This window comes from Caenorhabditis elegans, chromosome IV (genome assembly GCF_000002985.6).
Source record: "Caenorhabditis elegans chromosome IV".
NCBI classification, from domain to species: domain Eukaryota; kingdom Metazoa; phylum Nematoda; class Chromadorea; order Rhabditida; family Rhabditidae; genus Caenorhabditis; species Caenorhabditis elegans.
The window spans coordinates 11,453,277-11,479,332 of NC_003282.8; the positions used below are offsets into that span (position 1 = coordinate 11,453,277).

Here is a 26,056-nt window from a genome sequence, read left to right on the forward strand (position 1 = left end):
TTTTGATTCTCAAAAAGTTAGGTAAAAGTAAGAAAAAACAGTTGAAATATTTATCTGGAGAATTCTAGGATAACCACATAAGGATCTTGCTTATGATAAGGCTTCCAGGTAGAGAGCTCAGTGAATACGGGCCTGCCTTAAACCTGCCTGCCGAAAACTTGGTCTAGACTAAAGACACAATTATAGAAAATATTATGTATTCCTAGTTTTACTTATCACATTTGGAATAAAATCCACATGGTAGGCAGCATTTTTCAAAGACGTAGAAGCCACCTGTTAGTGTTTTTAAAACACATTTTTGATGTGAAATTTTTTTTCAAACGAAAAATAATTAACAATTAACGTTTTATTCCATTTTTTAAGTTCCAATCATCAAAACAAATTCTGACTTCCATCAAATTGAAAACAAATATCCATTCCTTAAACTTTTCCTGAGACCAATTTCCTCGTTTATCCAAGTCTATTTTCAAAAGCTCGGCACACTTTTCCATTCTGTTATTGCTAGGTTTTTGATCTATTCTATTATGAATATGTTTTCTACTTTCAAAAGTTCAAAATTTGCTATTTTTAATTTTTCAATTCTCAACGTACCAATCTATGACCGTTGGGATATTTCAAGTTTACAATCAATTCTAGCACAGCTAGATTTTTTGACATTTTCTGAAATGACAGAAAAATTACGTTTACTTTTGCACAATAACTTCAACAGTAAGTTTCAAAAAAAGTGTTCCTCCTTCCTTTCTATTCATGTTTTTTGTCCTTTGGTGCATCCATTCAGATGTCACACAAATCTGAACCGAATTGACTTTTCTCTTCAACTAAAACTTTTTCTCGCGGAACGACGTATAAAGTTGTAGTCTGAGTGGGAAGAATTGAATTTCCGTTCGGATTTTTGAAATCTTGCCGGCCACCACTCTCGAGGGTTTGAAGAAAAGAGAAATTTGATACAAGTGATATCATAATCTACCAGATTTCAAAATTTGCCACCAAAACCCTCAAATTACAGATATCATTTCATTCTTCAACTGATTTCAAAAAGTTTACTCTCTATACTCTCTCGTCATTTAATTGGCATGTATGTCATGAATTCCACAAGCTCCGCCTACTCCGCCTTCTACTTGTGCTCCTTTTAGAAAACAGATACACTTATGCTCTTCTCTTTCTTTGACAATAATTTGCCCTTTTATTCTGAAAAAAATTCCCTTTTGGAAATTAACTATCATTTTGCTCAACACTTTGCAGAAAATCAAAAGATGGTATGAACTGCAAAAATTATTTTGTAAAAGAATTCTTAGCTTTTATGAAAGTATATTTTCAAGAGGACAACTTTTACTTTAAGAATTTCCAAACTTCCTTGAAATTTGAAAGTTTTCTTGGCACGAGCTTCTAATTAGAGATTCTAGAAAATTGAATCAGGAAGAAGAAAACCGTGTTCTTTTCTTAGTAAATATGCTCTTCATTCTGACAAACAAAAACATAACAATTATGGACTCTTACTTATTTTTAAAATCTTTTTTAGTCAAGTCTTATTACTTAAATTCAAATGTTTTATTTAACGCTTTTGAATACTTTTCTCATAGACACAGGTTATAATCATAAGTGTGCTTTTGCATAATTGATTGTTTATAGCTCAAAAGAGCACATGATTCGATTTTCTCGAAATTTTGAAAATAATCACCATATTTAGTTTTAAAAAGCTTCATTTTTATTTTTAAAAAAATTATACATAAAATGAATACTTCCTTTGGAAATTGGTTAATTCTTTTTAGTAATACAAGTAATTTTAATTCTACATTTGAAAATGTTTTTTAGTTCAAAATGCCAATTTTTTTGAGCAATTTTAATCGCATAGTCTACTGTACCAAAAATTATGTAATTTAAAGAAAAACAGTTTTGATCAGAACAAACTCGTCATATGACGCAACGTGTTGCCCACATTTGGCCCAAAAATATCAATCAGAAGCTTGTAAAAGTTGATTTAGGCTGTGCTCAAGCTTTGTTTATGATTTAACTCTTGCCAAACTTTGTCCGAAACGTTTCTTTTAAACTTGGGTAAGATAAAACAATTCACCGAAAAAATCCAACAAGTTATACATATAATACTTTAAGATTTGATGGATTCAAATACCCCGATAGATTGGATGAATGTATCAGTTCTAGTAAAGAATCGAGTTTTTTGGAAAATTCTAAAACAATTTTTTTAGTAACCTAGTTCATCATCTTTCTTCGACAATGTGTGTTCCTTCTATTGAGGCACAAAAATATGTGCCTATGTGCCTACCAGGTAACCCGGCATTAATTTTCCACCTGAATCCGATGAGCAATTTGAAGTTGTTAATTTAGTTCTCGAAAGACTCTTGGTATACTTACAAAATTCCAATTTCAATAATTAAATATAGAAGCTCTTCATAATATCTGCTTTTCTATTTTCCCTCATATTTGTCCCAGACAATTTTTTTCCCTTGATGATATACTTGCTCGCCGGCGCCTTTTTTCTTCATTTTTGCCTAAAATCAACAAGATCTGTCATCCTTGTCTGTGTATTCATCCGTCTCCTTTTCCTGTTGAAAAGAGAAAAATGAGCTCATCATCTGACTTTGCTCTGCTCTCGGGCCCTATGTCCGTCCGGTTCTAGATGAGGGAGATGAGCAAAAATGGGGGTCCTCCTTCTCGCCTTGCTGTTGCCCCTCGAACCATTGCCACCCCCGAAAAACCAAGCTCATCCCAACAAAAACATCTGAACAACACAATGCGACAGAAGCAAATAAGTGAGAAAAAGCTCAACAAGAAGAAGAAAAGAAGAAGCCGTTCCAAAAAATAACAGAATCGTCTTCTACTTTTCTCCTTCTTTTTTGCAATGCTCAGAATCCTTCTGACTATGAATGAAGTAAGAAACACGTGGAAAATCATACTTGTCCAACCATTCTAGAGGGCACAGATGCGTCGAGCAAGAGAAAAGTCCTTCATTTTTAGACATGACGTGCCGTGAAAAGTGTCTCTTTTTGAAGTATTGAGTGGAGAGTGTGAGTATGTATCTGGACACCACAAACTCCCCGTTTTTCCCTTCATCATCATCTACCACTACTTTTACCACTTTTTCTCTCTCTCATTCTCCTACCGCTCACTGCTCACTTTCAGTTTTTTGTTGCCAAATCCGCACCACTAATTCCCTTCTTTACACTAGCTCTCCCATGCTTCTTAAAATACTATGTTTCGGCTTTTTCTAGGATGTGTGATTCTGAAAAGCGACGCGGGATACAGAAGGCATACCTATGATCCTTGATAGATATTAATGTCCAGGTCTAAACTTTAGTTCACCGTACACTCTGATTCCTAGAGCAAAAACTTCAAGAACTTTTTTGCTATCATCGTATATGCATGCCTACCCCTGGAAACTTCAGTGTATGCACCGAGTGTGTCTATTTTGGTATGTATAATTTTAAATAATATATTCTGGTAGGCATTATACAGGCAAGCATATTAGTGTCTACATATTGTTTACGTAGAAAACAATATATTTTCAAATCAATGGGCACACTTTTTTCAACATTAGAAGGCTTTTTTAAAAAATTGCTTGGTTTTAGCTTTATCAGAAGGCGGTCAACATATGTGTACAGTTCACTACCAAACAATTTTGATAAATTCCAAAATAACAGAGATACAAGATATCAAAGTAAAACTAAAAAATACAATATGAAAATGGTAATTTCTTCATTTGTCACAGATTATACTCTTCAATTTTCAAATTTTTTAAAAATTGAACCTGTGATCTACTTGTAACTTAGTCTAAGCTACAAGTAGAGTACAACCAATTAGATAAATTTTAATCAGTTTTTTTTTTTTGAAATTTCTGTTTATGAACAAGTGTTTTAAAAACAATTTTTCAGTACTTGGGAACAATTTTAAAACGGCTGAATTTTTACATTTTGAAAATTAGAAGCTTGGTGCTACCTAATTTTCAAAACGTTTTTAGCTATATTAATTTTTTCGATATTTTAAACACAATTTTTTAACGACATCTTTCAAAGTTTACATGCCAATTTTTTCTATACTACCAACTCATTGACCGCAAATTCGCATTTCCTTCCTCTCATCATATATTTTAAATATAGGACATAAAATCGTTTATAATGGTGTCATAAACATTAAAGTCAGATAAATTGACCTGTGTTATGAACATGAAAGTAATTACGTAGACACACGGAAGTCAGAAGGAGAAAGAAAAAAGTAATTTGAATCTCTCGAATGTTTGTAGTTTTTTGATCAATCGCCGTTGTTCGAATGAATTGAGAGAGAAAGAGAGAGAGAAATTAGAAAATGGGATCTATTTTCTGTCAGTCTTCGAAATACGAGATTTGCGAAATTTGCCTCCCTGAATCTGTGGAAGAGTCGAATTTCTCATGACGTGGAACGACGGTAAAATGTGTTAGATATTCGATTGGATTCTCAAGAATAGAAAAATTTGATTATCAAAGAGTTCTTCTTGTTTGTTCATGGGTGGGAGGAAAAGGGTAAGCATTGGATTTTTAAGAAATAAACTGATTGCTGAATTTTCTAGTATTGACACCAGCTTCTCATTTTCCGTTCCCGGAACATTATATCCTGAGCATGGTGAGAACAACAGACAAATTTTTTGTTCTGTTTTTGTCGTTGAGGTTGATTCCAAAAACTCTTGGGATTCTTCTCACAAAAATAGAAAATCTGAGACTTAATACTGTCCGTCTGCAAGAAAAAGTCCGTGGGAAACTATCTTGAACTGTTATCCAACAGAAGAATTCTACAATCTTTAGAAATTCTCCTAGAGTTCTCCTTTTATTTAAAAACAACACTTGAAAATTGTCTGAAGTATATTTTCAATTGTTTATTTGGTAAATTTGTGTTTCCGATTTTCTGATAATTTATTAAACTTAAAATTTATAATTTATTGTTGAAGTGCCTTATATTAGTCTTGCTTTTTCGAAAAATATTTATTTAATTCACATTGTTTAAAAGTAAAGTAGCGCCAGTGGGGAAAGTGTTATAAACTACTCCTATGGTATCAAAATGGCCGATTAATAAAATACTAATAAAAATTTTCAAAAATATTTTTAAATGTTTTTATTTCTGTCAAAAAGTGACAATTACTCAGTTTTTGGCACTCATAAATTTGGAAGTCGACCAAAAAATGGTTTTCCTACATTTTTTATACTGTAATTTTGTTTTAATTATTTGTATCAAAACATTGTAGGGGTTGGAACATGCGACATTGCTTTGGATTTCCTTAGCATCTATAAATTCCGAAATAATGTTGCCTCTATTTTCGAAACCACCCTTCAAAAGGCCTTTTTCTTCATTGCCTATGCAAATTTGTGCTTCTGAAAATAACATAGGCTTGTACTCACTCTGAAAACATCATAAATTATAAAGATTCTTGAACTCTTACCGTACATCTTTTTTAAGTTTGTGTCTCTGCAGGAAATCTTTATTTTCCGATTCATAAAAGAGTACTGTAATTTTGATAAACTCCCTTTCAATGAAAAACTCCCATTTTTGTAGTAGTACTTTTTTATCATTTTCGACTTGTCACAGAAAAAGAAGTCAATTGAAGTGGAAGGAGCAAGAAGAAAAGGTCCGTTTGTGTAATTGAAACAACCTACTTGTCTCATATGTTATGCAACACGTGTTGTCGTTTTTGTCAATTATTAGTAAAGAAAATAAGTCGGTCGGAAAAATGGAAATTAGTTTGCACCCTGCCATTTTTTCCTTCTTCTTTTCCTCACTCCCCCACAGACTCCCGCCTCCCTTCCTCATTCACAATAATTTCTTCGTGTTTCCAGTAATAACCGCTAGGGGTGAACGAAGAAAAAGAAGAAACACACGTTTAAGCCTTGAAAGCTGAAGCTGCTTCAGGCTCCGCCTTTTAAAGGAAGGAAGCAGGAGGAGTTGCATTATGCATCAGGCTTGATCTTGTTCGGCGAAAATTTCTAGTTATGAGTCATTTTCACTTTCTTTTCGGAGAAGACATTGATTATAGATGTCACATTTTTCTAGACATCATTTTTATAATTTCTAGGTTCTATGTTTTTGTTTAGTTGGAGGATCCTTGTTTTTCCGTGTTCTTCAGATAATAGGCTATTTTTAAGAGTTTTCTTGAATTTTTAAGCTATATTATTTTTGAAAACTCACGACTTAAATATTGCGATCTCAGAATCCTTGTGTGCCTTCCGGAAATCGCATCAAAATTGAACATAATTTTTCATATTTAATACGTAACTGCTATTTCTAAGAGAGAAGGCTCGCTGACATTAATGTTTAAAATGGTGTATTTTCTTTCAAATCGGCTCCATGAATTTGTGAATTTTGTTGTCAGCTCTAACTAGGGTACTCTGTGAATTTAAGTGGAATCGAGTGTATGAAAACCTTGAAAATGTTTTCAAATTTATTAACAATACGGAGTGGGAGCTACAACGGTAGGGTGTCGTTGCGGAGTTCCCCGTGCTGAAAATTTTGAAATTTCCATTTTATGATGGTTTTTTTTCTTTTCAAAATTTTCTTCTGATCATATTAGTGACCCAATTTCCTTGTCAATCTCAATGAATCCTCATTAATATTCGTTTCCTGTTTTTTCTCCAATCTCTCATTTCACCCCAACGACTTGGCTATATATTTTTGTTCTCCTCTTCTGGAATTTTTGAAAATTTTAATTTAAAAATTTTAAATATTTACAGAAATCAAAATGGAGGGTGGTCGAAACTGTGTAATGACAGTACAACAGTGGCAACCTGAATACAATGATATGAACCAGATAAGAGCAATATTCTCGTTACTGTACCTTCTTGTTTGGGTTGGAGCTATTGTTGGCAACACTCTAGTACTTTATGTACTCACTTTTAATCAGGTATTTTTTGTTGAGAAAAATCGACTTTGTTCTCGAGTTTATATGAGAAAAAGTGTTATTTTGTTGAAAAACCTTGGTTATAATTTCTAAAAAAAAATTTTAAATTAAAATTTGTACCATTCCGGAATTTTTTTTTTGAAACAATCAGAATACTACATAGAATTTTTTTTTTCAAAAAATACGAGCGGTTCCCCCTTTTAAGAGGATTTTTGAGGACTTCAACTTTCAGTTTTGAAAGTTCTTAGGCTTCATTAAAATCTTCCGTATCTCTCTTCTCGCATTCAATTCAAAAAAATTGTTTTTGATACTACCATCATCTCAAATTTCCGGTATTTTATTCATCGAATTTCCTAGTGAATCAAGAATCTTTCATACATGATTGAAAGTACAATTACCGAACCACCTCCAGAATTCGTCATTGAGCTCAAAGTGCCCGAAAAGAGTTCATTAAGCTAATTTGCCAACTTCAGGTATCACTGTCAGTTAGGACGGTATTTGTTGGATGTCTAGCTGGTTCAGACCTTCTAATGTGCCTTTTCTCGTTGCCAATTACCGCGATTTCTATATTTTCAAGAGTTTGGGTATTTCCTGCTATATTTTGCAAGTTGATCGGAGTTTTCCAGGTGAGATTTGTATAAGATTTTCAGGATTTATAAATAAATGTCTAGACTCTGAAATACTGTGTATTAATCAGAATAACAGGAGCGAACAGAAATTTGAATTAAAATCAGAAACTTTTCAGGGCGGTACGATTTTTGTCTCATCATTCACATTAACAGTTATTGCTCTGGACAGATGTGTACTAATTCTACGTCCAAATCAGGAGGTAGGCTCTCCCCAAAAAACAGTCCAGAAGTTCTGCAGTAAACTTTTCTGAGCAGATAAAAATTGATGTGGTTTGGAGCCTTCTTTTTCTATGCCTCTTTTCATTATTTTTTCCATGTATTATTGTCGAGAATGTCTTCCAAGTAAAAATCTTCTATGTATTTCTTTGTGTGTTTAAGTACAATATTAATGGAAACTTGTTCTTCTTCAGAATATGATCTTCTGAAAGGCGGGAAAAATAATTAGACTGGTCATTTTATTTTGATCCTTGGACAATCAAGGACTTCAACTTTCCCGTTTTGTAGTCGTTTTTTCAATCGGGAAACTGTGTTAACCTACCTTCCTGTCTTCAAGGCGACCTACGCCTACCCGTTAAAAGCCTTATACCAGGCCGACCGGGGCGTAAGCTTGAAGAAAGGTGATTCTCTAACATGATAACATCCTTTTCATGGCGATCTAAATACCCTTGATACAATTTGATTTTAATTTAAAAATTGCGTTTAAAATAAAATTTTTAATTTAATAATCTATATAATTTGTCTAAATTTTTAAATTGCAGATAGTAAATTTCCCGAGAGCTGTCTTCATTGTTTTCTGCATTTGGCTTCTCGGATACTCTCTAGCACTTCCTGTAGGCATCTACAGCGACATTGCAGTATACGACGAAATTTGCGGCACATTCTGTGAAGAGAATTGGTGCGTCATTTGTCTCATTGATTTGACCAATTATCTTGCATTATTTCTTTTTCACTTCCCATAATTATCCCAATTATTTTCATATATGTTTTCTTGCTCTTCTGTTCTTTAAAAAACGTTAATCACATTTTCAGGCCTGATTTCAATCCGGATACTGGAAGATCGGGAATTCGAAGAGCTTATGGACTTTCTGTGTTGGTACTTCAATTTGGTATTCCTGCATTGATAAGTTCAATTTGTTACTGGATGATTAGTCGAGTGATGTCAGATCAATTAGCAAGAAGAAGAGGGCACAATATTCGACCGGAATCTGAAACAAAGCTGGTGAATCGAAAGACAAGAGCTAATCGGTTTGTTTTCCAAAACTTTCTTTTTTTTTTAAGAAAAAATTATAAATTTTAAAGTGAATCATTTGTCAGAAAATGGACAAAATTCCAAAACTTAAGAAATTTTTCCTTGAAAGATTTGTGCAATTCAGTTTCTCAAGAAAAAAAAGAGTTGATTCACTTCAAAAATTCCGTGTTACCATCCAAACAAATTTACTCAAAAATTTCCCAAAACCCTACTCGACCCAATTTTTTTAACGAAGTTTTCATAATTTTTAGATGATCTGATTTTAATTCGTTTGTAATATATTATTAATTCTGCATCAATTGAATACATTTTCAACATTCGAATCGGCACGTTTCTGCAATCCCCAAACCTGAATTATTAAGCTCTCTCTGTTATTTTTTGTTGCAAATTTTGTACCCCGTTGCAAAAGACACAAATAGTCATTTGTATTAGCATGTCAAACCTTGCATAATTTGACAAAAACCAGGAACTCCTAAGGGAAATAAAATACGAAGCAAAAAAAAATAAAACAAACAAAAGAGACTACATTCTTTTTTTGTATTCACTGCAGTATGCATGACTGATGATTATGATGGTGACTATGTATGATCATTTTTCCAAAAGAAACAAAATCTGGAGAATTCCAGGAATTTCTTCAAATTATTTTTCTAATTTCAGAATGATGATCGTAATGGTTGTTGGATTCGTTCTCGCGTGGATGCCATTCAATGCAGTCAATCTCTACCGTGACCTATTTGGAATTTCTAAATGGTATTCTACAGTCTTTGCGCTTTGCCACGTATGCGCAATGTGCTCCGCTGTGCTCAACCCAATCATCTATTCCTGGTTCAATCCTCAATTCCGACAAAGTATCACCACTTTGTTCAAGGGTACTGATGAAGCTAGATTGATCAAGAAGAAACCACAATCTACCAGTAAAATGGTTTCGTATCCGACTAATTTCTCCGAGGTTCGTTTGCTTAAAAAAATAAAGTATATGTAAATTCAACTTCAGATCCGAAAAGAAACAGAAATTGCATCGACAAAGACAAAAATCACAATTGCTGAAAACGACTATCGAGCTGGAGATCAACTTTTATAAACGAACTGATTAACAATTTTAGAAACTAATCTGTGATGATTCTACCGGGTTGTTAGATAAAAAGCTTTAATAAATTGTATTTGTTCTAAAAAATATTGTTTGACAAACAAGTAGTCTCTGAAAATTGTCATTTGCCAAAAAAACCTGTTAAAATGATTTCGACAAAATACAACTTTCAGCTTGTTTTTCACATTCTTGTTGACAATTTCAAAAAAAAGGAAAATTAATTCCGAATTAATCGGATTTTTTCTATAATTTCAAACTCTTCTAGATTAATATTTGATGCACTGGGTGCCCCCGTCACGCCTCGCTGGAAATGTCTAATGTAGATAACCGTAACCGGCAATATTATAATTTGTCCAAACGTTTTGCTGCACACCTCTAATGCCCATTTCCATTCCTAATTCAGTGAATACAACTTTTGTTACAAACTACCAAAGATTTATACTAGAAAAAGGCAAATACTCAAAAAAAGTTCGAAGCAATCTTCTTCTTCTTTCTACTTCTTCTTTTCGTGAAGCTCAATTTCCTCCGAATCCGTCGTCATCTTCTTCTTATCCTCATTTCCAGGTGTCAACGCATTACTTGGTGTTAATGATGAGGCTGGAGTCGTAGAAGTTGGTGTTGTCAGCTTGGCTTTCTGTGGAGTCGGAGCAGTTGCACCTTTCAACGATAATTCGTTTCCATCGGTGATCGTCTTCTTCAGTTTCAAAGGATCTCCGTCCGGCTCCGAGTTCGTGTGCTGAAAATTGAATTTGATAAAGTATTGTGTTTGAAATCGCTAACCGCCTCGTCGACAGTTTTTGGGATTGGGAATTCTTGAGTTTTCTGAGTCGCTGCAATTTTTTTCTCAGTTTTCTTCTTTGACTCCGATACTGATAATTTTGTGATGGTTTTTGATACGGTCTTCTTCAGCTTTCTTCCAGAATCCTTTTTCCTTAAAAATTATCCGATAAATAATTTATCAAAAACAATTAATCAAAACAAACTTCTCATCCGGTTTAACCGCAACATTATTCATATCTTTCTTCTTCCCACCACTTCCTGATCCTTCCTTAGCTGGTGGTGGAACATATCCTTCTCGTGATCCAGTATACACATTAGTGTCTGGTTTCTCTTTTAAATCAGATTCAATATTTGAAGTTGTACCATCTGTTCCTGTTCCTCCCGTGTGTCCGTGAGTCTCATGAATAGGCGAAGTAAAGGTTCCACTGAAACTAAAAAAAATTACAATAAAAATTAAAAAATGCTGACCTCATCAAAGCAGCCACCCAAATACTTCCATTGTTTCCAGTTGCTTTAAATGTAATTTTTTCACCTTTTTCAGATGCCAAATTCACCAAAAACACTTTGTCCTTTTCACATTTGACTTCGCGCTTTTTCAATTCATTGAGCGGATATATTTGACCGATTAGGGGTTTACTGAAATTACGAATTTCGTGGAAAATGTGTTTTGAGATCACAATTTTGTTGTCAACTGAGTGGTGCAGGATTGAAAAGACTATCAGAAATTATTGTTTGTGAGACAAAATTTCAAGTTTTAGAGATTTCACACTTTGCAAAAAAAGGGTTTGAACGTTTTCGAGTCATTTCAAAATTTCATTGGCAAGTGAAATAATTATTCACGCCTACTGGCGCCTACGCCTACAGGTGGCATTTGTTCTCAATTGAATAAGTAGATAAAAAATTCGTAGATCGATACTGTACCAATATCAAATACAATATCCATGCTGAAATGCAAATAAGTAGGCAGGCACTTAAGTTCGTACCTGCCTACTTTAAAAATTCAACCTGGTTCTTGATAATCTTTTCAATAATCGCCTACTCAACCCTGCACCAAGTCCTTTTAGGAAGTACGTGTAAATGTAAATCTTGTAGTCTGGTTCTCCTTCTACTTGAACCAAAACTGCTACGCGTTTCTCCCATTTCGACCGTCCAACTTTGACATCCACGTGGCAACAACCAGAGTTGGGCAATGAGCATAGTGATTGCTGGAAATACAGATTTATAGATGTTTTGAAATATATTAAAATTTTACCTGTTCTGGAAGTGGAATGAATTTTGGTTTTGACGTGCACATACCAGAAATTTTAAAACTGATGAACTTTGATTGAAAAATATTAAAATAATATCAAAAACTATGATAATTCGCAAGTTGGGATATAAATCCAAAAAAAACTGTCCGCGTGATCTATGTTTTCAAGAATATTAAATATTAACTTTTAATTTTTTCTTTTTCTTATCAAAACTATGTATATAGGTTTTTATAACTGAAATTTGAGGATTGTTTGCAAATTGGAATATTTCAAAAAATCTTCATTGAATTACAGAATTTACAAATTTACATAATTTAAGGTTGTTCAAAAATTGTTTTATTTACAGAAATAGATCATCATTAATTGATCGTTCAGATGGTTGTGGTCCATCTAAACCACCTCTTCCACTATCACCACGAATTACTGTAATACACTTGACAACCATATACATATTATAAATAAAGAACATGAGAGCACCAGCATAAACTAGAATTGGAATTACAATTAAAATAATTGGAGAAGTTGTCGGAAGTGGAGCTGATGATGAACATTTTGATACCATTTGGATGTATGTGTGAAGATCGGCGTAGCTTCCAAGTGATACCTGCAATTTGATCAAAAATGGGAGTTGGAAAAAAATTTGTAAAGACTTTTGTATTGTATGTTTGCAAAACTAAAATGGTCATTTAATCAAAAAGTGAAGTTCGATTGAATTTTCAGTCTTAGAAAACCATCCGAAAAAAATTAAATTTAAATAATTACATTTTTCTAGAGTCCTTCGAATTGACCTGATACTTTTTGATGACATAAAACTTATTCAAATATTGCTTTGACTTTTCTCTGAATTAAAATAAGTTCATATTTTCTGTTTAATATAATCATTTCACTTGTTTGGTTTTGCTGTCACTAACCTGTGACAACATAAATGGAACAATCAACGCTGGATTATTATTCCGAATTCCAAAAAGTGCAATAAGACATGATGGGTACTGTAGTAGACGACATGTGAGTATCACAACCCATTGTGCACTGTGATACCAGCTTTCCTTCTCACCATAACCACTTGCAAACACCAGAATTGTGCCTGAACATTGAAGATTATCTTTTGAAAAGTTATCGCTTTAAAAATTTTAAGATTAGCAAGTGTACTTGTAAAATCTTCATAATTCCTAGATTATCCAAGATGATCTTTCAGTCTTCTATTTTCAAAATAATATTTGGAACTATTGAATGATCAAAATTTGGCAGAGTTTTTCGATGATCAAGACTTATATTTTACTTAAATAAAAATGAAAACTACGTCATAAAGGCTGATGAATGCTCATTTACTTTCTCATGTCTCAATAATCATTTCATCACGCAAAAGGTGTTTTGAAGAAAATATCTTGAAAGTGCAAATTGTAGATATATCTCGAGAGAGTTACTGTATCAATATATGGAATTTGCATCCGCTATGGCATTATATAGTTTGGTTTGTTTAATCTCGGCATCAATTTGTTATTTAAGTTGAAGAAATGTTGTTCAACTACCAAAATGTAGGACAAAATTAGAAACATATTTTACATGTTGAACATTTTTTGACAAAATGTGAAATAGGCAAAAAAAGACGGTCAAATTAGAGGAACAACACAGTTTAAAACTGTCAAAATAGTATGAAACATCTTTGTTGGTGTAACCATAACTTTAGAACTATTGTACACGTATAAAAATGAGATTTATTGTCAAATCTTAAAAAGATGAAAATTTTGATAACCTAGATCTGAAATTCAAGGTTTCAGTTGGTTTCAAAATTATTTTAAATGGTTTGGAGCTAGACTTCGCGGCTCAAATAGTCCCTCTTGAACTTACGTACCAAAAGTAATTTCATGTAGTGCTGCAATACAAATCAAATAGGCCGCAGTCTGAGGTCGAAGTGTTCCAAAACACAGTCTCTCTGGTGCCAGCCTTGCACGAAGATGTCGAAGATGATGATGATGACGAGAATCTTTACGTGGAATGTGTATATCAATTGGTCCAAACATCTGAGAACTTGACGGTTTCAACATGTTAGACACGTCGAAATCAGTTGAAAACGACGACGACGGCATGTATTCTGAATAAGAAGACGAGGTGGATAAACGAGAAGAAGACGTCGTGATGAGTTGGGAAATACGTGGATATACTTAAGATGTATGATGTGGCAATTGGAAAGAAGAAAGGGCGGGCTGAGGGAAGTAGGAACTTTTGGATATAAACGAAAAGCCCTCGGGCTAGAGAGGAACGAGCTAAGCAATTCTATATTTTAATCCCGAATTGATGCGAAAGCTTAAACAAACAATTTCATGAGATGATGAGGATGATGATGATTGCCAAATAAAAAAACTTATAAAAATGAAATCTTCAATATTAAAGATATAAGAAAAATACCTATAAAAAGAATTAACTGGCCAAAATATGATCATTGAAAAAAAGAGCTTTGAGATTTTCAGTTTTAAAAAGATTTTCGCTTACAACGAAAACACAAAAAAAACCTTATCGCCTGGAGTTTATGAAACTGGGTATTAAAAAATCTTAAAAAATTAACGAGAACTAAAAATGGTTATAGATTTCCTTTTTTTCTTAAATTTTTTATTGGTGCTTATAGCTAACGCAGAGTAAGTATATTTAATCTTATAAACTTCAGAAATGCATTTTGACTTTTTTTCCATTTCTTCAGATCAAATCACCAAAAAGATGGCTGAATTAACTTGAACTTATAAGCTTAAATAGGCTTACTGTCCACTATGAACCATAGACCAAAAATATAGAATTTAATCGAATAGCGGGAATTGGCAAAATAAGTCAAAACTTGCTTGCCTACATAGTTGGTGGTTTTCGGATTTATAGGCAACAGTCGTAACTCAGATAAATAGAACCACGCAGGCGCCGCTCCAAACCACGCAGGTGACTGCCCACCACGCAGGCAACGCGTCAAGACCACGCAGGCAACCAAAAAGCACGCAGGTGACGCCTAGAAACCACGCAGGCGACTCAACGGTGGGCAGCTGTGGGCAGTGGCTGCAAAACCACGCAGGCGACGCCTACATACCACGCAGGCAGCCAACGTTCAGCCACGCGCGGGATTCCTAGGCCAATGGTTGCGTACTCCTCTCGGACAACCTTTTCTTTTAATTTTTTTTCCCAATTTAATTGATTTACCCGTCTTTTTTCTTGCGAAAAGCACTTTAATGTTTGTTTCCATGTCTTTATGAAACTAAATATATATTTTCAGCTAAATATGTCAACCCCAGCCCGTAAACCCAGAAAGGAAACCGAAAACTGTAAGTTGTGAAATCCCCGGATTTAGCTACAATAGTTTATTTTTCAGACAATTCCTCCAGAGCTCCTTCACACCTTCAGTGTCAGCTCGAAGTCTTTGAGTGCTGATTTTGGAGACGTTTTCTCCCGACAGGTGGATCAAAAATGGTAAGCACCGTATTTTCTATTTGTATTTCCAAAAATCAATAATTTTTCAGTTTGAACGCAAAAACATGAGCAAGGAAAAGGAAACTTCATCACACTGATCACTGGGACGAAAACAACTGGCTAATAGACTTACATTTTTTCAACCTTTTTTTGTTGTTATTTTTGAGATTTTCGTTGTTAGAATTTTGTACTTACTTTTCGATTTTTTCTGTTAGATTTTGTTAGGATTAGTCAGATTTTCTGTAAATTTCGTGACTTTTTTGGTAATTTTTGTTTTTTTAGTTTATAAATAAACAATATTTTTGAGAAACAATCGTAATTTGCGTTTTATATGGTTAAACGGTAGGAAGGGGAAGGAGCGGGCTGCGAACTGCCATTGCTGCAAGACCACGCAGGCATCCCCTCCAAACCACACAGGCAACGCGTTGAAACCACGCAGGGACTGGCATTCTTGAGCGTGGTTTGTACGCGTTGCCTGCGTGGTTTGGAGCGGCGCTTGCGTGGTTCGATTTATCTGAGAAATAGCCCGTTTTCGAAAATTTGCAATCTGTCACACAAGTGTACACAAGAATACCGTACCCGGTATCGAAGCGGTCAGTTTTTGGAAACACGAAAAAACAAGCGTGTTCCTTTAAAAAATACAGTATTTCCCACTTCCATACACAGTTTCCTAATAGAAAAAAACGGAGAAACTCACGAAACAGTGAGGTGTAAAAAATGCTGTTCTTTTAAAGGCGCACATTTTCGCTCAGCTTAAAAAAAATAAAATTTGGATCGTGTCGAGACCTGTTACAGTAGTCTTTCTTGTCAATTCACAAAATTCAACATCTGGGTGATACCTGTCTTCTATGATTTTAAATTGGAAACTAAAAACTAAGCAAGATTCAAAAAATCTTCATAATTAAGAAAAATGAAACACAATCATGCAAAAGACCCATTAAAAGTGTTTTAGAGATCCAGTAACTGAAACTGTGTTGACAATTATTTTCAATTCTCAAACATCTTCTCAATTTCTTTATTATAAAACGTGTCATAGAGAACCAAAAAATTTTTGGGGGGAGGAGAATGAGCGAAAATCAATTAGGACATTTCTCTCATTTTTTGACGCCCCATGTGCTGCATCTCCTCTTCGCTTCTTCCACTCGAATAGAAGGAGCATGTGTGACGCGTGTATCAAATTTCAGCCAACCGAAAAGGGTATTCTGAAATTCGTTTTGTCAAGAGAGTGCTTTTTTTGGTTTCTTGAAACAAAAAATGAATGAATTCTTTGAGAAGAAGGAGGTGGTGGAAGAGCAAACGGAAGAGGACATCAAATATCAATTGGTTCAAAACAATTTTGCAGGGGTTCAGCATCGGAATCCAAGGATCTCAGACGGAAATAATCTGAACGGAACAATTGATTAATTTCAACAGTGGACCTTCACACATCTGAACTCCCTATTTGATGGGTCAATTGGTTAATTTCGTTACTATCTTATCAATATTCCAGAGCTCGGAGTGTTTTTGTGCTCATTGTTGTCTGGGTCTTCCCTTATCAGTGTTATCTAAAACCAAATGATTTTTGTCTTTCCCACTAGGCCTACAAGTATTATTGCGTTCGAATCAACCACTGTTTACTGTTTCGATAAATATTGATTTTTCCTATCATTTTAAATAATATTTTAGCAGCAAAAAACGTAATATTAATTAATTGTTTAAATTTTGAAACTAATATCAAAATGTAGTCATGGAAAATCGTAGAAAATGAGGTTTTACAGTAACATGTCCTCTGGCGTGGCGAGACCCGCGAGGCATGGTTGGGAATGCGCCTTAGTTACCGTATTCCATCATCCTTATTCTTTTTCAGATGGCGACAGAGACATGCAGTCTCTTGTCCGTTGGACAATCAGAATACGGCGCAGCGGCTTCAATGATTTCAGCATTAGAAGCAGTTGATCCAGTTACACTCACATGGCATAATATTTCGTGAGTTTTATCTCTGAAAATCGTTCTTTATTTATAGCATTTTTAGAATTCACGCGGAAAAATCAGGAAAACAAATTCTGGAAAATGTATCTGGAATCGCAAAACCTGGACAATTATTGGCGTTGATGGGAGCCAGGTATCCTCAGTTTTCATAATTGAATTTCAGTATTATTTTTAAATTTCAGTGGCGCCGGAAAAACAACTCTACTCAACATGCTGCTCTCACGTAATTTGAGAGGCCTCGAAACAAGTGGAAGTGTCAAAGTGAACGGTCACGAAGTGAGATTGTTCTTAAAACAACTGTATTAAAATTAAAATTCAGCTTGGTCGTGGAATAACTGCCATCTCCGGATATGCTCAGCAAGATGAACTTTTTGTCGGAACTCTCACGGTTAAAGAGTATTTGGATATTCAGGTATGTATACAGAAAAATATTTTTTAAAAAATATTAAAAATAAATAGAATATAATAAATATTTTGATAAATCTAATTCTAGGCGAAACTTCGAGTTAATGGAGATTCTGAGAAACGGAGACGACGAGTCGGAAATGTGATGTCTCAATTGGGACTTTATAAATGCCAAAATACACGAATTGGAACCATCGGTGGACAAAAAGGAATTTCTGGTAATACCGAGAAGAGATGTGCGGTGTATTGACAATATCTGCAAATCCCCTTTTTTCCATCGTTGTCGAAGTTTTTTTTTGAAAATTTATATGACTTTATAAAATAACTTTATTTTCAATTGAAGATTTCGAAAAGCTGATCTGAACTTTCACGTTGATGCCGATTTTGAGCAACTTCTCGGAACTTTTAGCTGAAAGTAAAGCCAATTTCAGCAAGTATTTCTCTAAATTCTATAGAACTTCCCGAAAAAAAACTTTGTCACGGCGATGGGAAAATAGGATTTTTGTGAAATCACATTTCTGATCCGAAGATTTCAAGATCAGTTGTTAGTTTTTTTTAATTTCAGGTGGCGAAATGCGTCGTCTAACATTTGCCTGCGAGCTACTCTCCAATCCATCAATTCTATTCTGTGACGAACCAACTACTGGTCTCGACTCCTTCATGGCCGAAAGTGTAGTTCAAGTTCTTTCAAATCTCGCAAAATCAGGCAGAACTGTGATCTGCACAATTCATCAACCATCATCACAACTTTATCTGATGTTCGACAGAGTAATGTTCATGGCTGGTGGAAAAACAGCGTTTTTGGGTTCTCCAAGAGATGCTATTCAGGTCATAATCATCATTTATTAAGTTCAAAAATTTATTAAATTTTTCAGTTTTTCGAAGACGCAGGTTTCGCATGCCCTCGTAACTTCAATCCTGCTGATTTGATTATTCATACTCTTGCAGTAATGCCGAATGAAGAAGATAAATGTCGTCAGAGAATTGAAGTGATTTATACCAAATTTCAGAATAGGTAAGAATATTATTTCAGATTTAATATAGATTTTATTAAATTTTAAATTGAAAATTTCAGTTCCTACGGCCGCACCTTGAAGTTTGGAGTTGAGAAGTCGGATGAAGGACAAAGACCATCGGAACGTCATAAAACTGGTATTCTCACACAAATCGGTGCTCTTCTCGAAAGATCTGCAATCGACACATGGAGAAATCCATCTTTGACAAGAGCAAAAGTAATTCAAAAGTCGATAATGGGACTTTTCATTGGATTACTGTACCTTCAGGTATTTCTAATATAAGTATTCTTCAAACTCGTACTCTTCAGAGCCCACTTACCTCAATCGGAATTTCAAACTTGAACGGAGCTCTATTTTATCTCGTTTGTGAACTCACCTACTCTACAATTTTCGGAATTTTGAACTTTTTGCCAGCCGACTTTCCATTAGTCTCCAGAGAATATCACGATGGTCTTTATTCTGTTTTCTCATATTATGTGGCTCGATGTCTCTCATATCTTCCACTATTTACTGCCGATGGACTTATTATGCTTCTTGTATCATATTGGATGGTCGGATTCTCGAGTTCTATTACACAGGTAATTTTTGAAGGAAAAAAAGTCAAAACTTGAAGTTCAGAGATGTCATATTTTCCTTTCATAATATTGAGAATACTGTATTATGGGGACCCAGAAAAATGCGTTTTTAATTGGCGGCAAAACAATACAAAACACTTTCGAATCCATGGATTTGCCGCCAAATACCTAATGGGACCAAACTTCGAAATACGCATTATTCTGCGTCTCCATAATATTTTTGAAAAATTGGAATTCCAGGTTCTATACGCATGCCTCATCGCCTTCCTCATTGAGCAATCTTCTTCAGCTTGTGGAATCATGATTTCTTGCATTTCGCCGTCTTTACCGGTTTGTAAAAAACTTCAATTAACTTCATAAATCATAGAATTTTCAGATCGCAATGTCAACTGCTGGCCCAATGCTCACACTTCTATCATTGACTGGAGGTCTTTACGCTAATGTTGGTGCACTACCATCATACATCTCGTGGATACAGTATCTCTCGTGGTTCAGATATGGATTTGAGGCTTTTGCAATCAATCAGTGGAGCAGTGTCAATGAACAGAATACAACTATTTGGACTGATGAGGTTAGAAACAGTTTGAAATGCTGTTAATTTTAATTTAATTTTTCAGAAACGTGATTCCGTACTCTCCCAATTGTCATTCCGCGCTGAAATGTTTTATCCGGATCTCTTCATCATGTCTGCATTCATTTTGATCTTCTACACTATTGGTTACGCTGGATTAGCTTTGCGAGTCAGCAAAGCTCGATAGAAACAATTTCTGATGTAAATTTTATACTCGTTACAAATTTGTTGAATGTTTGAATGATGATGATAATTTTATTACTAAAAAAAGACTCAAATAAATACATTGTAAATGAATCTGCAAGATTTCAACAGAAATGTATATATCACAGAAACATTATGCTCTGAAACAGCGACAATGAAATGACTATTTCTGATCTTAGATCATGCGATAGCTTTGGTTCTAAGTGAAGATAAAACCGAAAAAATAAATTAAACAACAGGATGGCAGAAAAAAGATGTTGATAGGGAATGTCAAGGAAGAAGGATAATAAGAAAAACGAGTAATTTAGAACATATCTCCCAGCAGGAAATTCAGACCACGATCGATGATATAACAGATAACAAGATCCGCTGTGACACACATTAGCAACGCATTTCGTAGCTGAAATGAGAGAAGTATGAATAAGGAACACTATTTATAGGATAAAACTTACAGCTTCTGGTAGAACAACTAGTTCAAATTGAATCATGAGATCCGTAGCTTGTCCACTGGCAAGAGTGAAAACTGCTCCTCCTGAGAACATAATACTGTAAAGCATGGCCTTATTCTCGAATAAAGATTCCATGAACGGTCGTCCTCTGTAGTTGACAGCAAATGTGCAAACTTGAAGAGCCATTGAAATTATATAAACCGTAGTGTTCAAAATATTTGGCGTGAATTTTGCTTCCAAATCGACAGGAGCTTTTCTGAAAAAAAAAGTTGAATATTCAAAATTGTGCACGAAGATGGTGTGCACCCGGTGGCAAATCCATCCAGAAGCGACCTTAGATCTTCGCAGGACTATTTCGGCGGGGATGTCGGCCCAAATCACGTACAAACATGACCTGGTTCCTATCCGCCATAAACTCTACAGCGCGGGCACGAACCAGCGACTAACGGGCGACAAGCGCACACGTTAACCATTCGACCACACGGCAATGCCGCCGGAGAGATACAACTCGCGTTTATAAAGAATATGGTTTAGGGCTGGACAGCAAAATACAATTTTCTGCACATTTTCAGGTTTTCTTTAAAACTTACTCTGTATTGGCTTCATGTGCGAGTCCGACAATGTAAAGGAGACAAGAGAAGTGTACAATAAACTGAAGAGTGACAGTCAGAAGAGTATAGGCATTGAAAATATTCGCCATTGGTCGTTGACGAGATAATGTTTTCAGAGGCTGGAATTTTAACATAAAAATTAACAATAAGCTAGATAAAAAACCTTTGATTTTGAAATGAACAAGAAGCATGCTGCAAGAAGAAGTCCTTGAATAGTTGCCTGGGTATCACTGAATTTAACGCCATCCAGATAAAGTGCAGAAAGTGAATAAGCAGAAACAAGAGCATTGAGAGCGAGAATTTTGAACATTTGAAGAGTTGTAACAAGAGTACAACGACCTTGTTTGATGACGTGACAAACTGAAAAAAAATTGAGAAGTGAATGATATTATACAGAGGCACAACATTTTGCACTAAAAGTAATAAATACGGTACCCGGTCTCGATACGACAAATTTTTGGCAAATGTAAAAACGTGTGCGCCTTTGAGGAGTACTGTAGTTTTAAACATTTTTTGCTGCGGAGTTTTCATAGTTTTTCGTTAAAAAATTATTCATTAAAAAACTCTACAACAACAAGAGTTTTGAATCTACAGTACTTTTTAAAGGCGCGCGCCCGTTTGTATTTTAAAAGTTGTCATGTCGAGACCATAGGTTCTGTAGTTTTAGCGCAAAAATCTGGGTAAAATTGTTTGAAAAACTCACTGGATGCAATCGATGTATATTTACTGGTGAATGGCGCAGCAATTGAGGCATCACCCAACTTGATCACTTGAGCTTTTTCCTCTTCTTCCAACTCTTTCATTAGATTATCTAGTCGGGCTTGAGCAGCATTAGCCATTGGTGGTAGGGGAGCTCTCGCGCGGGCTCCAGGAGGAGCATCACGACGAGCTGCGTTAGCCGCTGGAGGTGCTCCTGGGGCACCTGGTCGTTGTGGTAATTGAGCTCCTGAGCGAACGAGTGAACGAGCTTCTTCGATTTTTGCTTTTTTCTCTTTTTCTTTTTCAGCGGCCTTCTCTGCATCATAAGGGTTTGTTAGAAGAGCAACTCCAACGTTAGCATGCTTCAAAGCTCCGACATCATTTGTACCATCTCCACACATAAGAGTAACTTTTCCTAATGATTTTAACTCGTTGATAATTCGTTCTTTTTGTTTTGGAGCCATTCTTGCGAATACTTTAACATGTAGAATAAGCTCTCGTAGGAAAGTGTGCTCATTGTGCACCAAGTGATGGAAAGCTGAACCGGTCAGACAGAATTCGTGAGAATTGAAGAACGCTTTTCTCTCCATTTTATTTTTTGTTTCTGGTTTCAACGGCAATTCGATAGTTCCATCAACAGATTTCCACATCCAGTCAACTCCATCGGCAGGTTCATCAAGAACTAAAGTCGGCAATGACTTTTTGGTGAATTTAAGAACTTTTGATACATGACAAGCTGTTAATGGGTTATCTCCAGTAATCATTGCAACTACATGAGAACTATCCATAATTTCACGAATCATTGTTTTAGTATCACTCTTCAGTGGGCACGATATGACGACAAATCCAGCAAATGCGAGATCATTTTCGAAATTCTCTCGTTTCTTATCGCGAAGTTCTCCAACTCGAGTTTCTCCAAGTTTACGTATTCCCATAGCAAGAACACGAGATCCTTGACGAGTCAGACGAGTATACGTTTCGTCGTAATCAGATGGAAGGTCGGCGTACTGTAAATAGAAATTTAGAAAATGACTATTACGCAGATGTGAAAGTTTTCTATAAATCTATACTAAATGCAAATTAGTACGCGCCTTTAAACTGTAATTTAAAACGCATTGCTTTGGAATTTTCATCGATTTTAATAGTTTTCTAATAAAAATGATAATAACTAAAATAAAGCTATAAAAACAGATAAATTTGAACAAAATTTGAGAAATAATCGATACAAATTCAACAACGATGATTTTTTTTTAAAAATCGAACATTTTCGTTCTTCGTTCTGTTGACTTTCCAAAAATAGCTTACCATCTTGGTTATTTTTCTTATTTTATGAAACAAATTGTGTTTTCTCATGTTTTTTTCTCATTTTTCGTCAACATAAATAAAAATAGGATAAAAATTGAATTGTATGGATAATTTTCTCCGGAAAATCGAAAAAATATAAATTGTTCGTTTTTTATTATTAAGAATTAAAAAACCAAAATTTTTGATTTTCTGTTTCTCCAATTTTTCGATAACAAACATTCGATTTTTCAAAAATTAGCTCAAAATTTTGGCCATTTTTCATTTTTTTTTTAATGAGAAAATTATATGTTTCTTATGGTTTTCTGGAAAATCAAAAATGTTGGCTTTCCATTTTATGATAAGTCAGACAATTTTTTTTTTGAGACAAAGATTTGTCCTGTCGAGACAAAATATAAAATTCTTACCATATTTCTGAGCACTTCTGGAGCACCTTTGACAGCTACAATGAATGTCGTATCAGAAGTTCCAGGTGATTGATATCCAGCAACAACTGTCATTCTCTTCATTGCCGATGAAAAGTGATAACGATGGAAGATTTTAATTCCAGAAATACCCTTGGCTGCTGTTTTAGGCGGCATTACAGCATCTCCTTTTGTTAAATTCCAACCACACCATGAAAGACATGCTTTTTCCAATGGATCTCCAACGAGATCTTCTTCGAATCGAACGAGACTGTGACAAGATGCTAGAACTTGAAGACTTTCATGTGGAAGATCTTCTGCGTTTCGGATCATTCCTTCTTTTTGATTATTCAATGCAACTCCTTCAACAACCAAATTGTCAGTTGTCAATGTTCCTGTTTTGTCAAAACAACAGATATCGACTTTTCCGGCAAATGGAATTCGGAATGGTTCTGTACAAAAAATTCCCAATTTTTGAAGAGCCATCAATGATGAGTTGACAGCAAGTGATAATTCGATTGGAAGCTCCGGTGGGATAACAGAAGTGAGAATAAGTGTACATTCAAGGAACAATTTGTATTTACTCCGAGTCTCGTCAACTGATCCTTTGATCCAAAGATATGCAGCAGCGGCAATTGCGAAAATAAGAAGGAAAAGAATGAAACAGAAGGTTTCCAAATTGTTAGCAGTTGCTTTCTTGACTCCGAACATGATAGTACGGAGGAGTTTTCCTTGAGAAGTGTTGAATCCAGTTCGAATTACATAACAGATGCAGTTTCCATCCGGTGATTTTACCTGCAAATTATTTAGCTGAGAATATGCCTTTTTCTCATTTTCTTAACGATGGAGTACAGAAATTTGGTCACAGGCTTCATTAGGTTCAAAATGGCCTGGTTCAAAGATTTGATGAAAAAAAATTACTTCCAGCGAAAATCTCAAATTTTGTGTACAAGTCGCGGAAGGAAGTATTTTGGCAATTTATCACGCGTTGTTTCGTTGATTGAAATGCCTTTTTAGTCAACAGAGTGATAATTTTTAAAAAATTAATTTGCGACGCTGAAAAATTGAAAAAAAATATATCAGATTTAACTGAAAATAAGTTTTTTTCTCAAAAATTTGAACCGCCATAACTTTTTAAAAGAAATTTTCACAATGTATGATCACGAAAGTCGGTATTTTTAACCAATTTGGGAATAATATATCTAATGTCCAAAAATTAAAGAAATATAAAATACATTTTTGGTGACTCTAAAAACGTTGTATTTTCAAAATCTTACCATTCCCTCTGCAGCTTTTCCTGGTGCTGTGTGCTGAACAATCTTGGTTCCTCCGAAGATAACGTGTAATCTGCTGTCTGTTTCAATATCAAAGATCTTATCTTTTTCAACATCCTCAATTGGTTCTTTCATTTGTGGAACACTTTCTCCAGTTAACATCGATTCATCAACGATACAGGGTCCACGTAGAAGCAGAAGATCACATGGAACACATTCTTCTTCAGCACCTCTTCCAATTGAAACGATATCTCCGGCCACTAACTCTTCAATCTTGATTTTTTGCCATTTCTTGCCACGGAGCACGTTAATCATATACGTTTTATTTCCCATATTCCGGATTTCAGACATATTCTTCATTTGCTGTTTGACGAGTGTTGCTTCGAATGTCATAAGCATGAAAAGTGTAAAAAGTGAATAATACCACATATCTTCCAGACACCACAATCCAACACAGAACACTTGAAAGACGAAGAATGGAGCTGTAGCTCTTTCAATGAACATTTCCAAGAATTGTGGAACAATCATTTCAGTTTTGTTGTCTCCGAGAAGATATTTAGCATCTTTAACATGCTCTTCAACTTCGAATCCGTGTGATTTTTGAAAGAAAACCATTGGTTTCGCAGTATCAAGAGTTTTCGTCTGAAATTCTCTGCTCTCTTCATCCCAAGTATAGTGAACTCTTTGAAATTCGAACCATAACTTTGTTTGTTTATCACGCTGAAATAATTCATTTGAAGAAAATGTTTCTAAATAGTTGTGACTAACCGTTGTTCTCATAAGTTTAACTAATTCCGGCCATCCGTTATTTTGTGTAGGGATAACACACACATGAGAAGCAATACGAACATCTTCTTGCTTTGAACACATGAGGAAACATCGAACAGGCATCATCCAATGACAGAAAAGAAGAACTAGTGCAAGAATCACAAAAATTGCTGCATATCCCAACATTCCAAGTTCATAATATTCTTCATAGCCGAAAATATTGAGCCAGACATATGTCCAGATTGCAGTGATTACTGAAAGATTATATTTATTTTTAAAAATTCCATCTCATTAACTTATTCTTTGACTCACTTGTAAAAGGAGGAACATATAAATGAGTTGCTATAGACCTTAAATTGTATGGTATAATAGTCTCGACTAGTTGGTCGACACCCATCTTTCCGGGCTACAGGACCCTGCAAAATCGATTTTTGTATTTAGAAACAATGCGAATTTGAATTAAAGTATAATTGTAAACGATATGGAAACGTTGGGAG

General features: G+C 34.9%; 6 protein-coding genes, 4 non-coding genes and 1 pseudogene across 13 annotated transcripts; 4 read left to right on the forward strand and 7 right to left on the reverse strand.

Moving 5' to 3' along the window:
* Positions 1 to 2,535: 2,535 nt before the first annotated feature.
* C10C6.12 lies at positions 2,536 to 2,744 on the reverse strand. Its single transcript, NR_056650.1, has one exon. It is a non-coding gene; the product is annotated as an Unclassified non-coding RNA C10C6.12 (non-coding RNA).
* A 3,522-nt stretch (positions 2,745 to 6,266) lies between these two features.
* On the reverse strand, positions 6,267 to 6,287 carry 21ur-13608. The gene has a single exon (NR_056651.1).
* Positions 6,288 to 6,707: 420 nt separating this feature from the next.
* npr-3 (Neuropeptide receptor 3) lies at positions 6,708 to 9,923 on the forward strand. The gene is made up of 7 exons (NM_069761.4): positions 6,708 to 6,877; positions 7,348 to 7,500; positions 7,620 to 7,703; positions 8,262 to 8,398; positions 8,533 to 8,748; positions 9,410 to 9,701; positions 9,747 to 9,923. Exons 1-7 carry the CDS (start codon positions 6,716 to 6,718, stop codon positions 9,831 to 9,833), a joined length of 1,131 nt encoding a protein of 376 aa, NP_502162.1. The 5' UTR covers positions 6,708 to 6,715; the 3' UTR covers positions 9,834 to 9,923.
* Positions 9,924 to 10,257: 334 nt separating this feature from the next.
* On the reverse strand, positions 10,258 to 11,949 carry C10C6.3 (PH-15 domain-containing protein). 2 transcript variants are annotated; one of them, NM_069762.4, is made up of 6 exons: positions 11,872 to 11,949; positions 11,691 to 11,824; positions 11,088 to 11,255; positions 10,823 to 11,044; positions 10,620 to 10,770; positions 10,258 to 10,575 (listed from the first exon to the last, which is right to left on the reverse strand). In NM_069762.4, the coding sequence occupies exons 1-6, from the start codon at positions 11,911 to 11,913 to the stop codon at positions 10,333 to 10,335; spliced, it is 960 nt and encodes a 319-aa protein (NP_502163.2). In that variant the 5' UTR covers positions 11,914 to 11,949; the 3' UTR covers positions 10,258 to 10,332. The 2 variants fall into 2 exon arrangements, with proteins under 2 accessions (NP_502163.2, NP_001263789.1); NM_001276860.4 differs by having other exon boundaries at positions 11,664 to 11,824; positions 11,872 to 11,948.
* Positions 11,950 to 12,134: 185 nt separating this feature from the next.
* Positions 12,135 to 14,237, reverse strand: C10C6.7 (uncharacterized protein; the record flags this gene model as incomplete). Of its 2 annotated transcripts, NM_001083192.4 has the most annotated exons (3): positions 12,135 to 12,473; positions 12,781 to 12,953; positions 13,722 to 14,237. In NM_001083192.4, 3 exons carry the CDS (start codon positions 13,954 to 13,956, stop codon positions 12,210 to 12,212), a joined length of 672 nt encoding a protein of 223 aa, NP_001076661.1. The 2 variants fall into 2 exon arrangements, with proteins under 2 accessions (NP_001076661.1, NP_001263790.1); NM_001276861.3 differs by lacking the exon at positions 13,722 to 14,237 and having other exon boundaries at positions 12,210 to 12,473; positions 12,781 to 12,792.
* Positions 14,238 to 15,118: 881 nt separating this feature from the next.
* Positions 15,119 to 15,624, forward strand: C10C6.9 (annotated as a pseudogene). Its single transcript has 3 exons — positions 15,119 to 15,168; positions 15,216 to 15,313; positions 15,364 to 15,624. Coding segments are annotated over exons 1-3 (409 nt in total).
* Positions 15,625 to 16,343: 719 nt separating this feature from the next.
* C10C6.13 (uncharacterized protein) lies at positions 16,344 to 16,472 on the reverse strand (the record flags this gene model as incomplete). The annotated part of the gene is made up of 1 exon (NM_001276862.3): positions 16,344 to 16,472. One exon carries the CDS (start codon positions 16,470 to 16,472, stop codon positions 16,344 to 16,346), a length of 129 nt encoding a protein of 42 aa, NP_001263791.1.
* Positions 16,473 to 17,159: 687 nt separating this feature from the next.
* Positions 17,160 to 20,143, forward strand: wht-2 (ABC transporter domain-containing protein; the record flags this gene model as incomplete). The annotated part of the gene is made up of 12 exons (NM_069763.8): positions 17,160 to 17,278; positions 17,325 to 17,414; positions 17,464 to 17,557; positions 17,601 to 17,693; positions 17,775 to 17,904; positions 18,252 to 18,514; positions 18,562 to 18,701; positions 18,762 to 18,969; positions 19,011 to 19,280; positions 19,518 to 19,607; positions 19,654 to 19,848; positions 19,895 to 20,143. 12 exons carry the CDS (start codon positions 17,160 to 17,162, stop codon positions 20,033 to 20,035), a joined length of 1,833 nt encoding a protein of 610 aa, NP_502164.1. The 3' UTR covers positions 20,036 to 20,143.
* catp-8 (putative manganese-transporting ATPase catp-8) lies at positions 20,087 to 25,975 on the reverse strand. The gene is made up of 9 exons (NM_069764.6): positions 25,872 to 25,975; positions 25,560 to 25,813; positions 24,795 to 25,511; positions 23,521 to 24,312; positions 21,816 to 22,818; positions 21,276 to 21,472; positions 21,092 to 21,231; positions 20,505 to 20,757; positions 20,087 to 20,452 (listed from the first exon to the last, which is right to left on the reverse strand). The coding sequence occupies exons 1-9, from the start codon at positions 25,954 to 25,956 to the stop codon at positions 20,357 to 20,359; spliced, it is 3,537 nt and encodes a 1,178-aa protein (NP_502165.2). The 5' UTR covers positions 25,957 to 25,975; the 3' UTR covers positions 20,087 to 20,356.
* On the forward strand, positions 20,755 to 20,976 carry C10C6.11. The gene has a single exon (NR_056652.1). It is a non-coding gene; the product is annotated as an Unclassified non-coding RNA C10C6.11 (non-coding RNA).
* C10C6.8 lies at positions 20,783 to 20,915 on the reverse strand. The gene has a single exon (NR_003441.1). It is a non-coding gene; the product is annotated as a small nucleolar RNA C10C6.8 (small nucleolar RNA).
* Positions 25,976 to 26,056: the final 81 nt, after the last annotated feature.

Excerpts from the sequence above, each read along its gene's own strand:
- npr-3 (NM_069761.4), top strand. The coding sequence starts at position 6,716 with ATGGAGGGTGGTCGAAACTGTGTAATGACAGTACAACAGTGGCAACCT. Across the intron at positions 7,704-8,261 it reads TTCTACGTCCAAATCAGGAG|ATAGTAAATTTCCCGAGAGC; the intron begins GTAGGCTCTCCC and ends TTTAAATTGCAG. Across the intron at positions 8,749-9,409 it reads CGAAAGACAAGAGCTAATCG|AATGATGATCGTAATGGTTG; the intron begins GTTTGTTTTCCA and ends TTCTAATTTCAG.
- C10C6.3 (NM_001276860.4), bottom strand. The coding sequence starts at position 11,913 with ATGTGCACGTCAAAACCAAAATTCATTCCACTTCCAGAACAG. Across the intron at positions 11,825-11,871 it reads TCATTCCACTTCCAGAACAG|CAATCACTATGCTCATTGCC; the intron begins GTAAAATTTTAA and ends CTGTATTTCCAG. Across the intron at positions 11,256-11,663 it reads CTAAAAGGACTTGGTGCAGG|TAAACCCCTAATCGGTCAAA; the intron begins GTTGAGTAGGCG and ends TCGTAATTTCAG.
- catp-8 (NM_069764.6), bottom strand. The coding sequence starts at position 25,956 with ATGGGTGTCGACCAACTAGTCGAGACTATTATACCATACAATTTAAGG. Across the intron at positions 25,814-25,871 it reads ATATGTTCCTCCTTTTACAA|TAATCACTGCAATCTGGACA; the intron begins GTGAGTCAAAGA and ends ATAATCTTTCAG. Across the intron at positions 20,453-20,504 it reads TAGTTGTTCTACCAGAAGCT|CTACGAAATGCGTTGCTAAT; the intron begins GTAAGTTTTATC and ends CTCTCATTTCAG.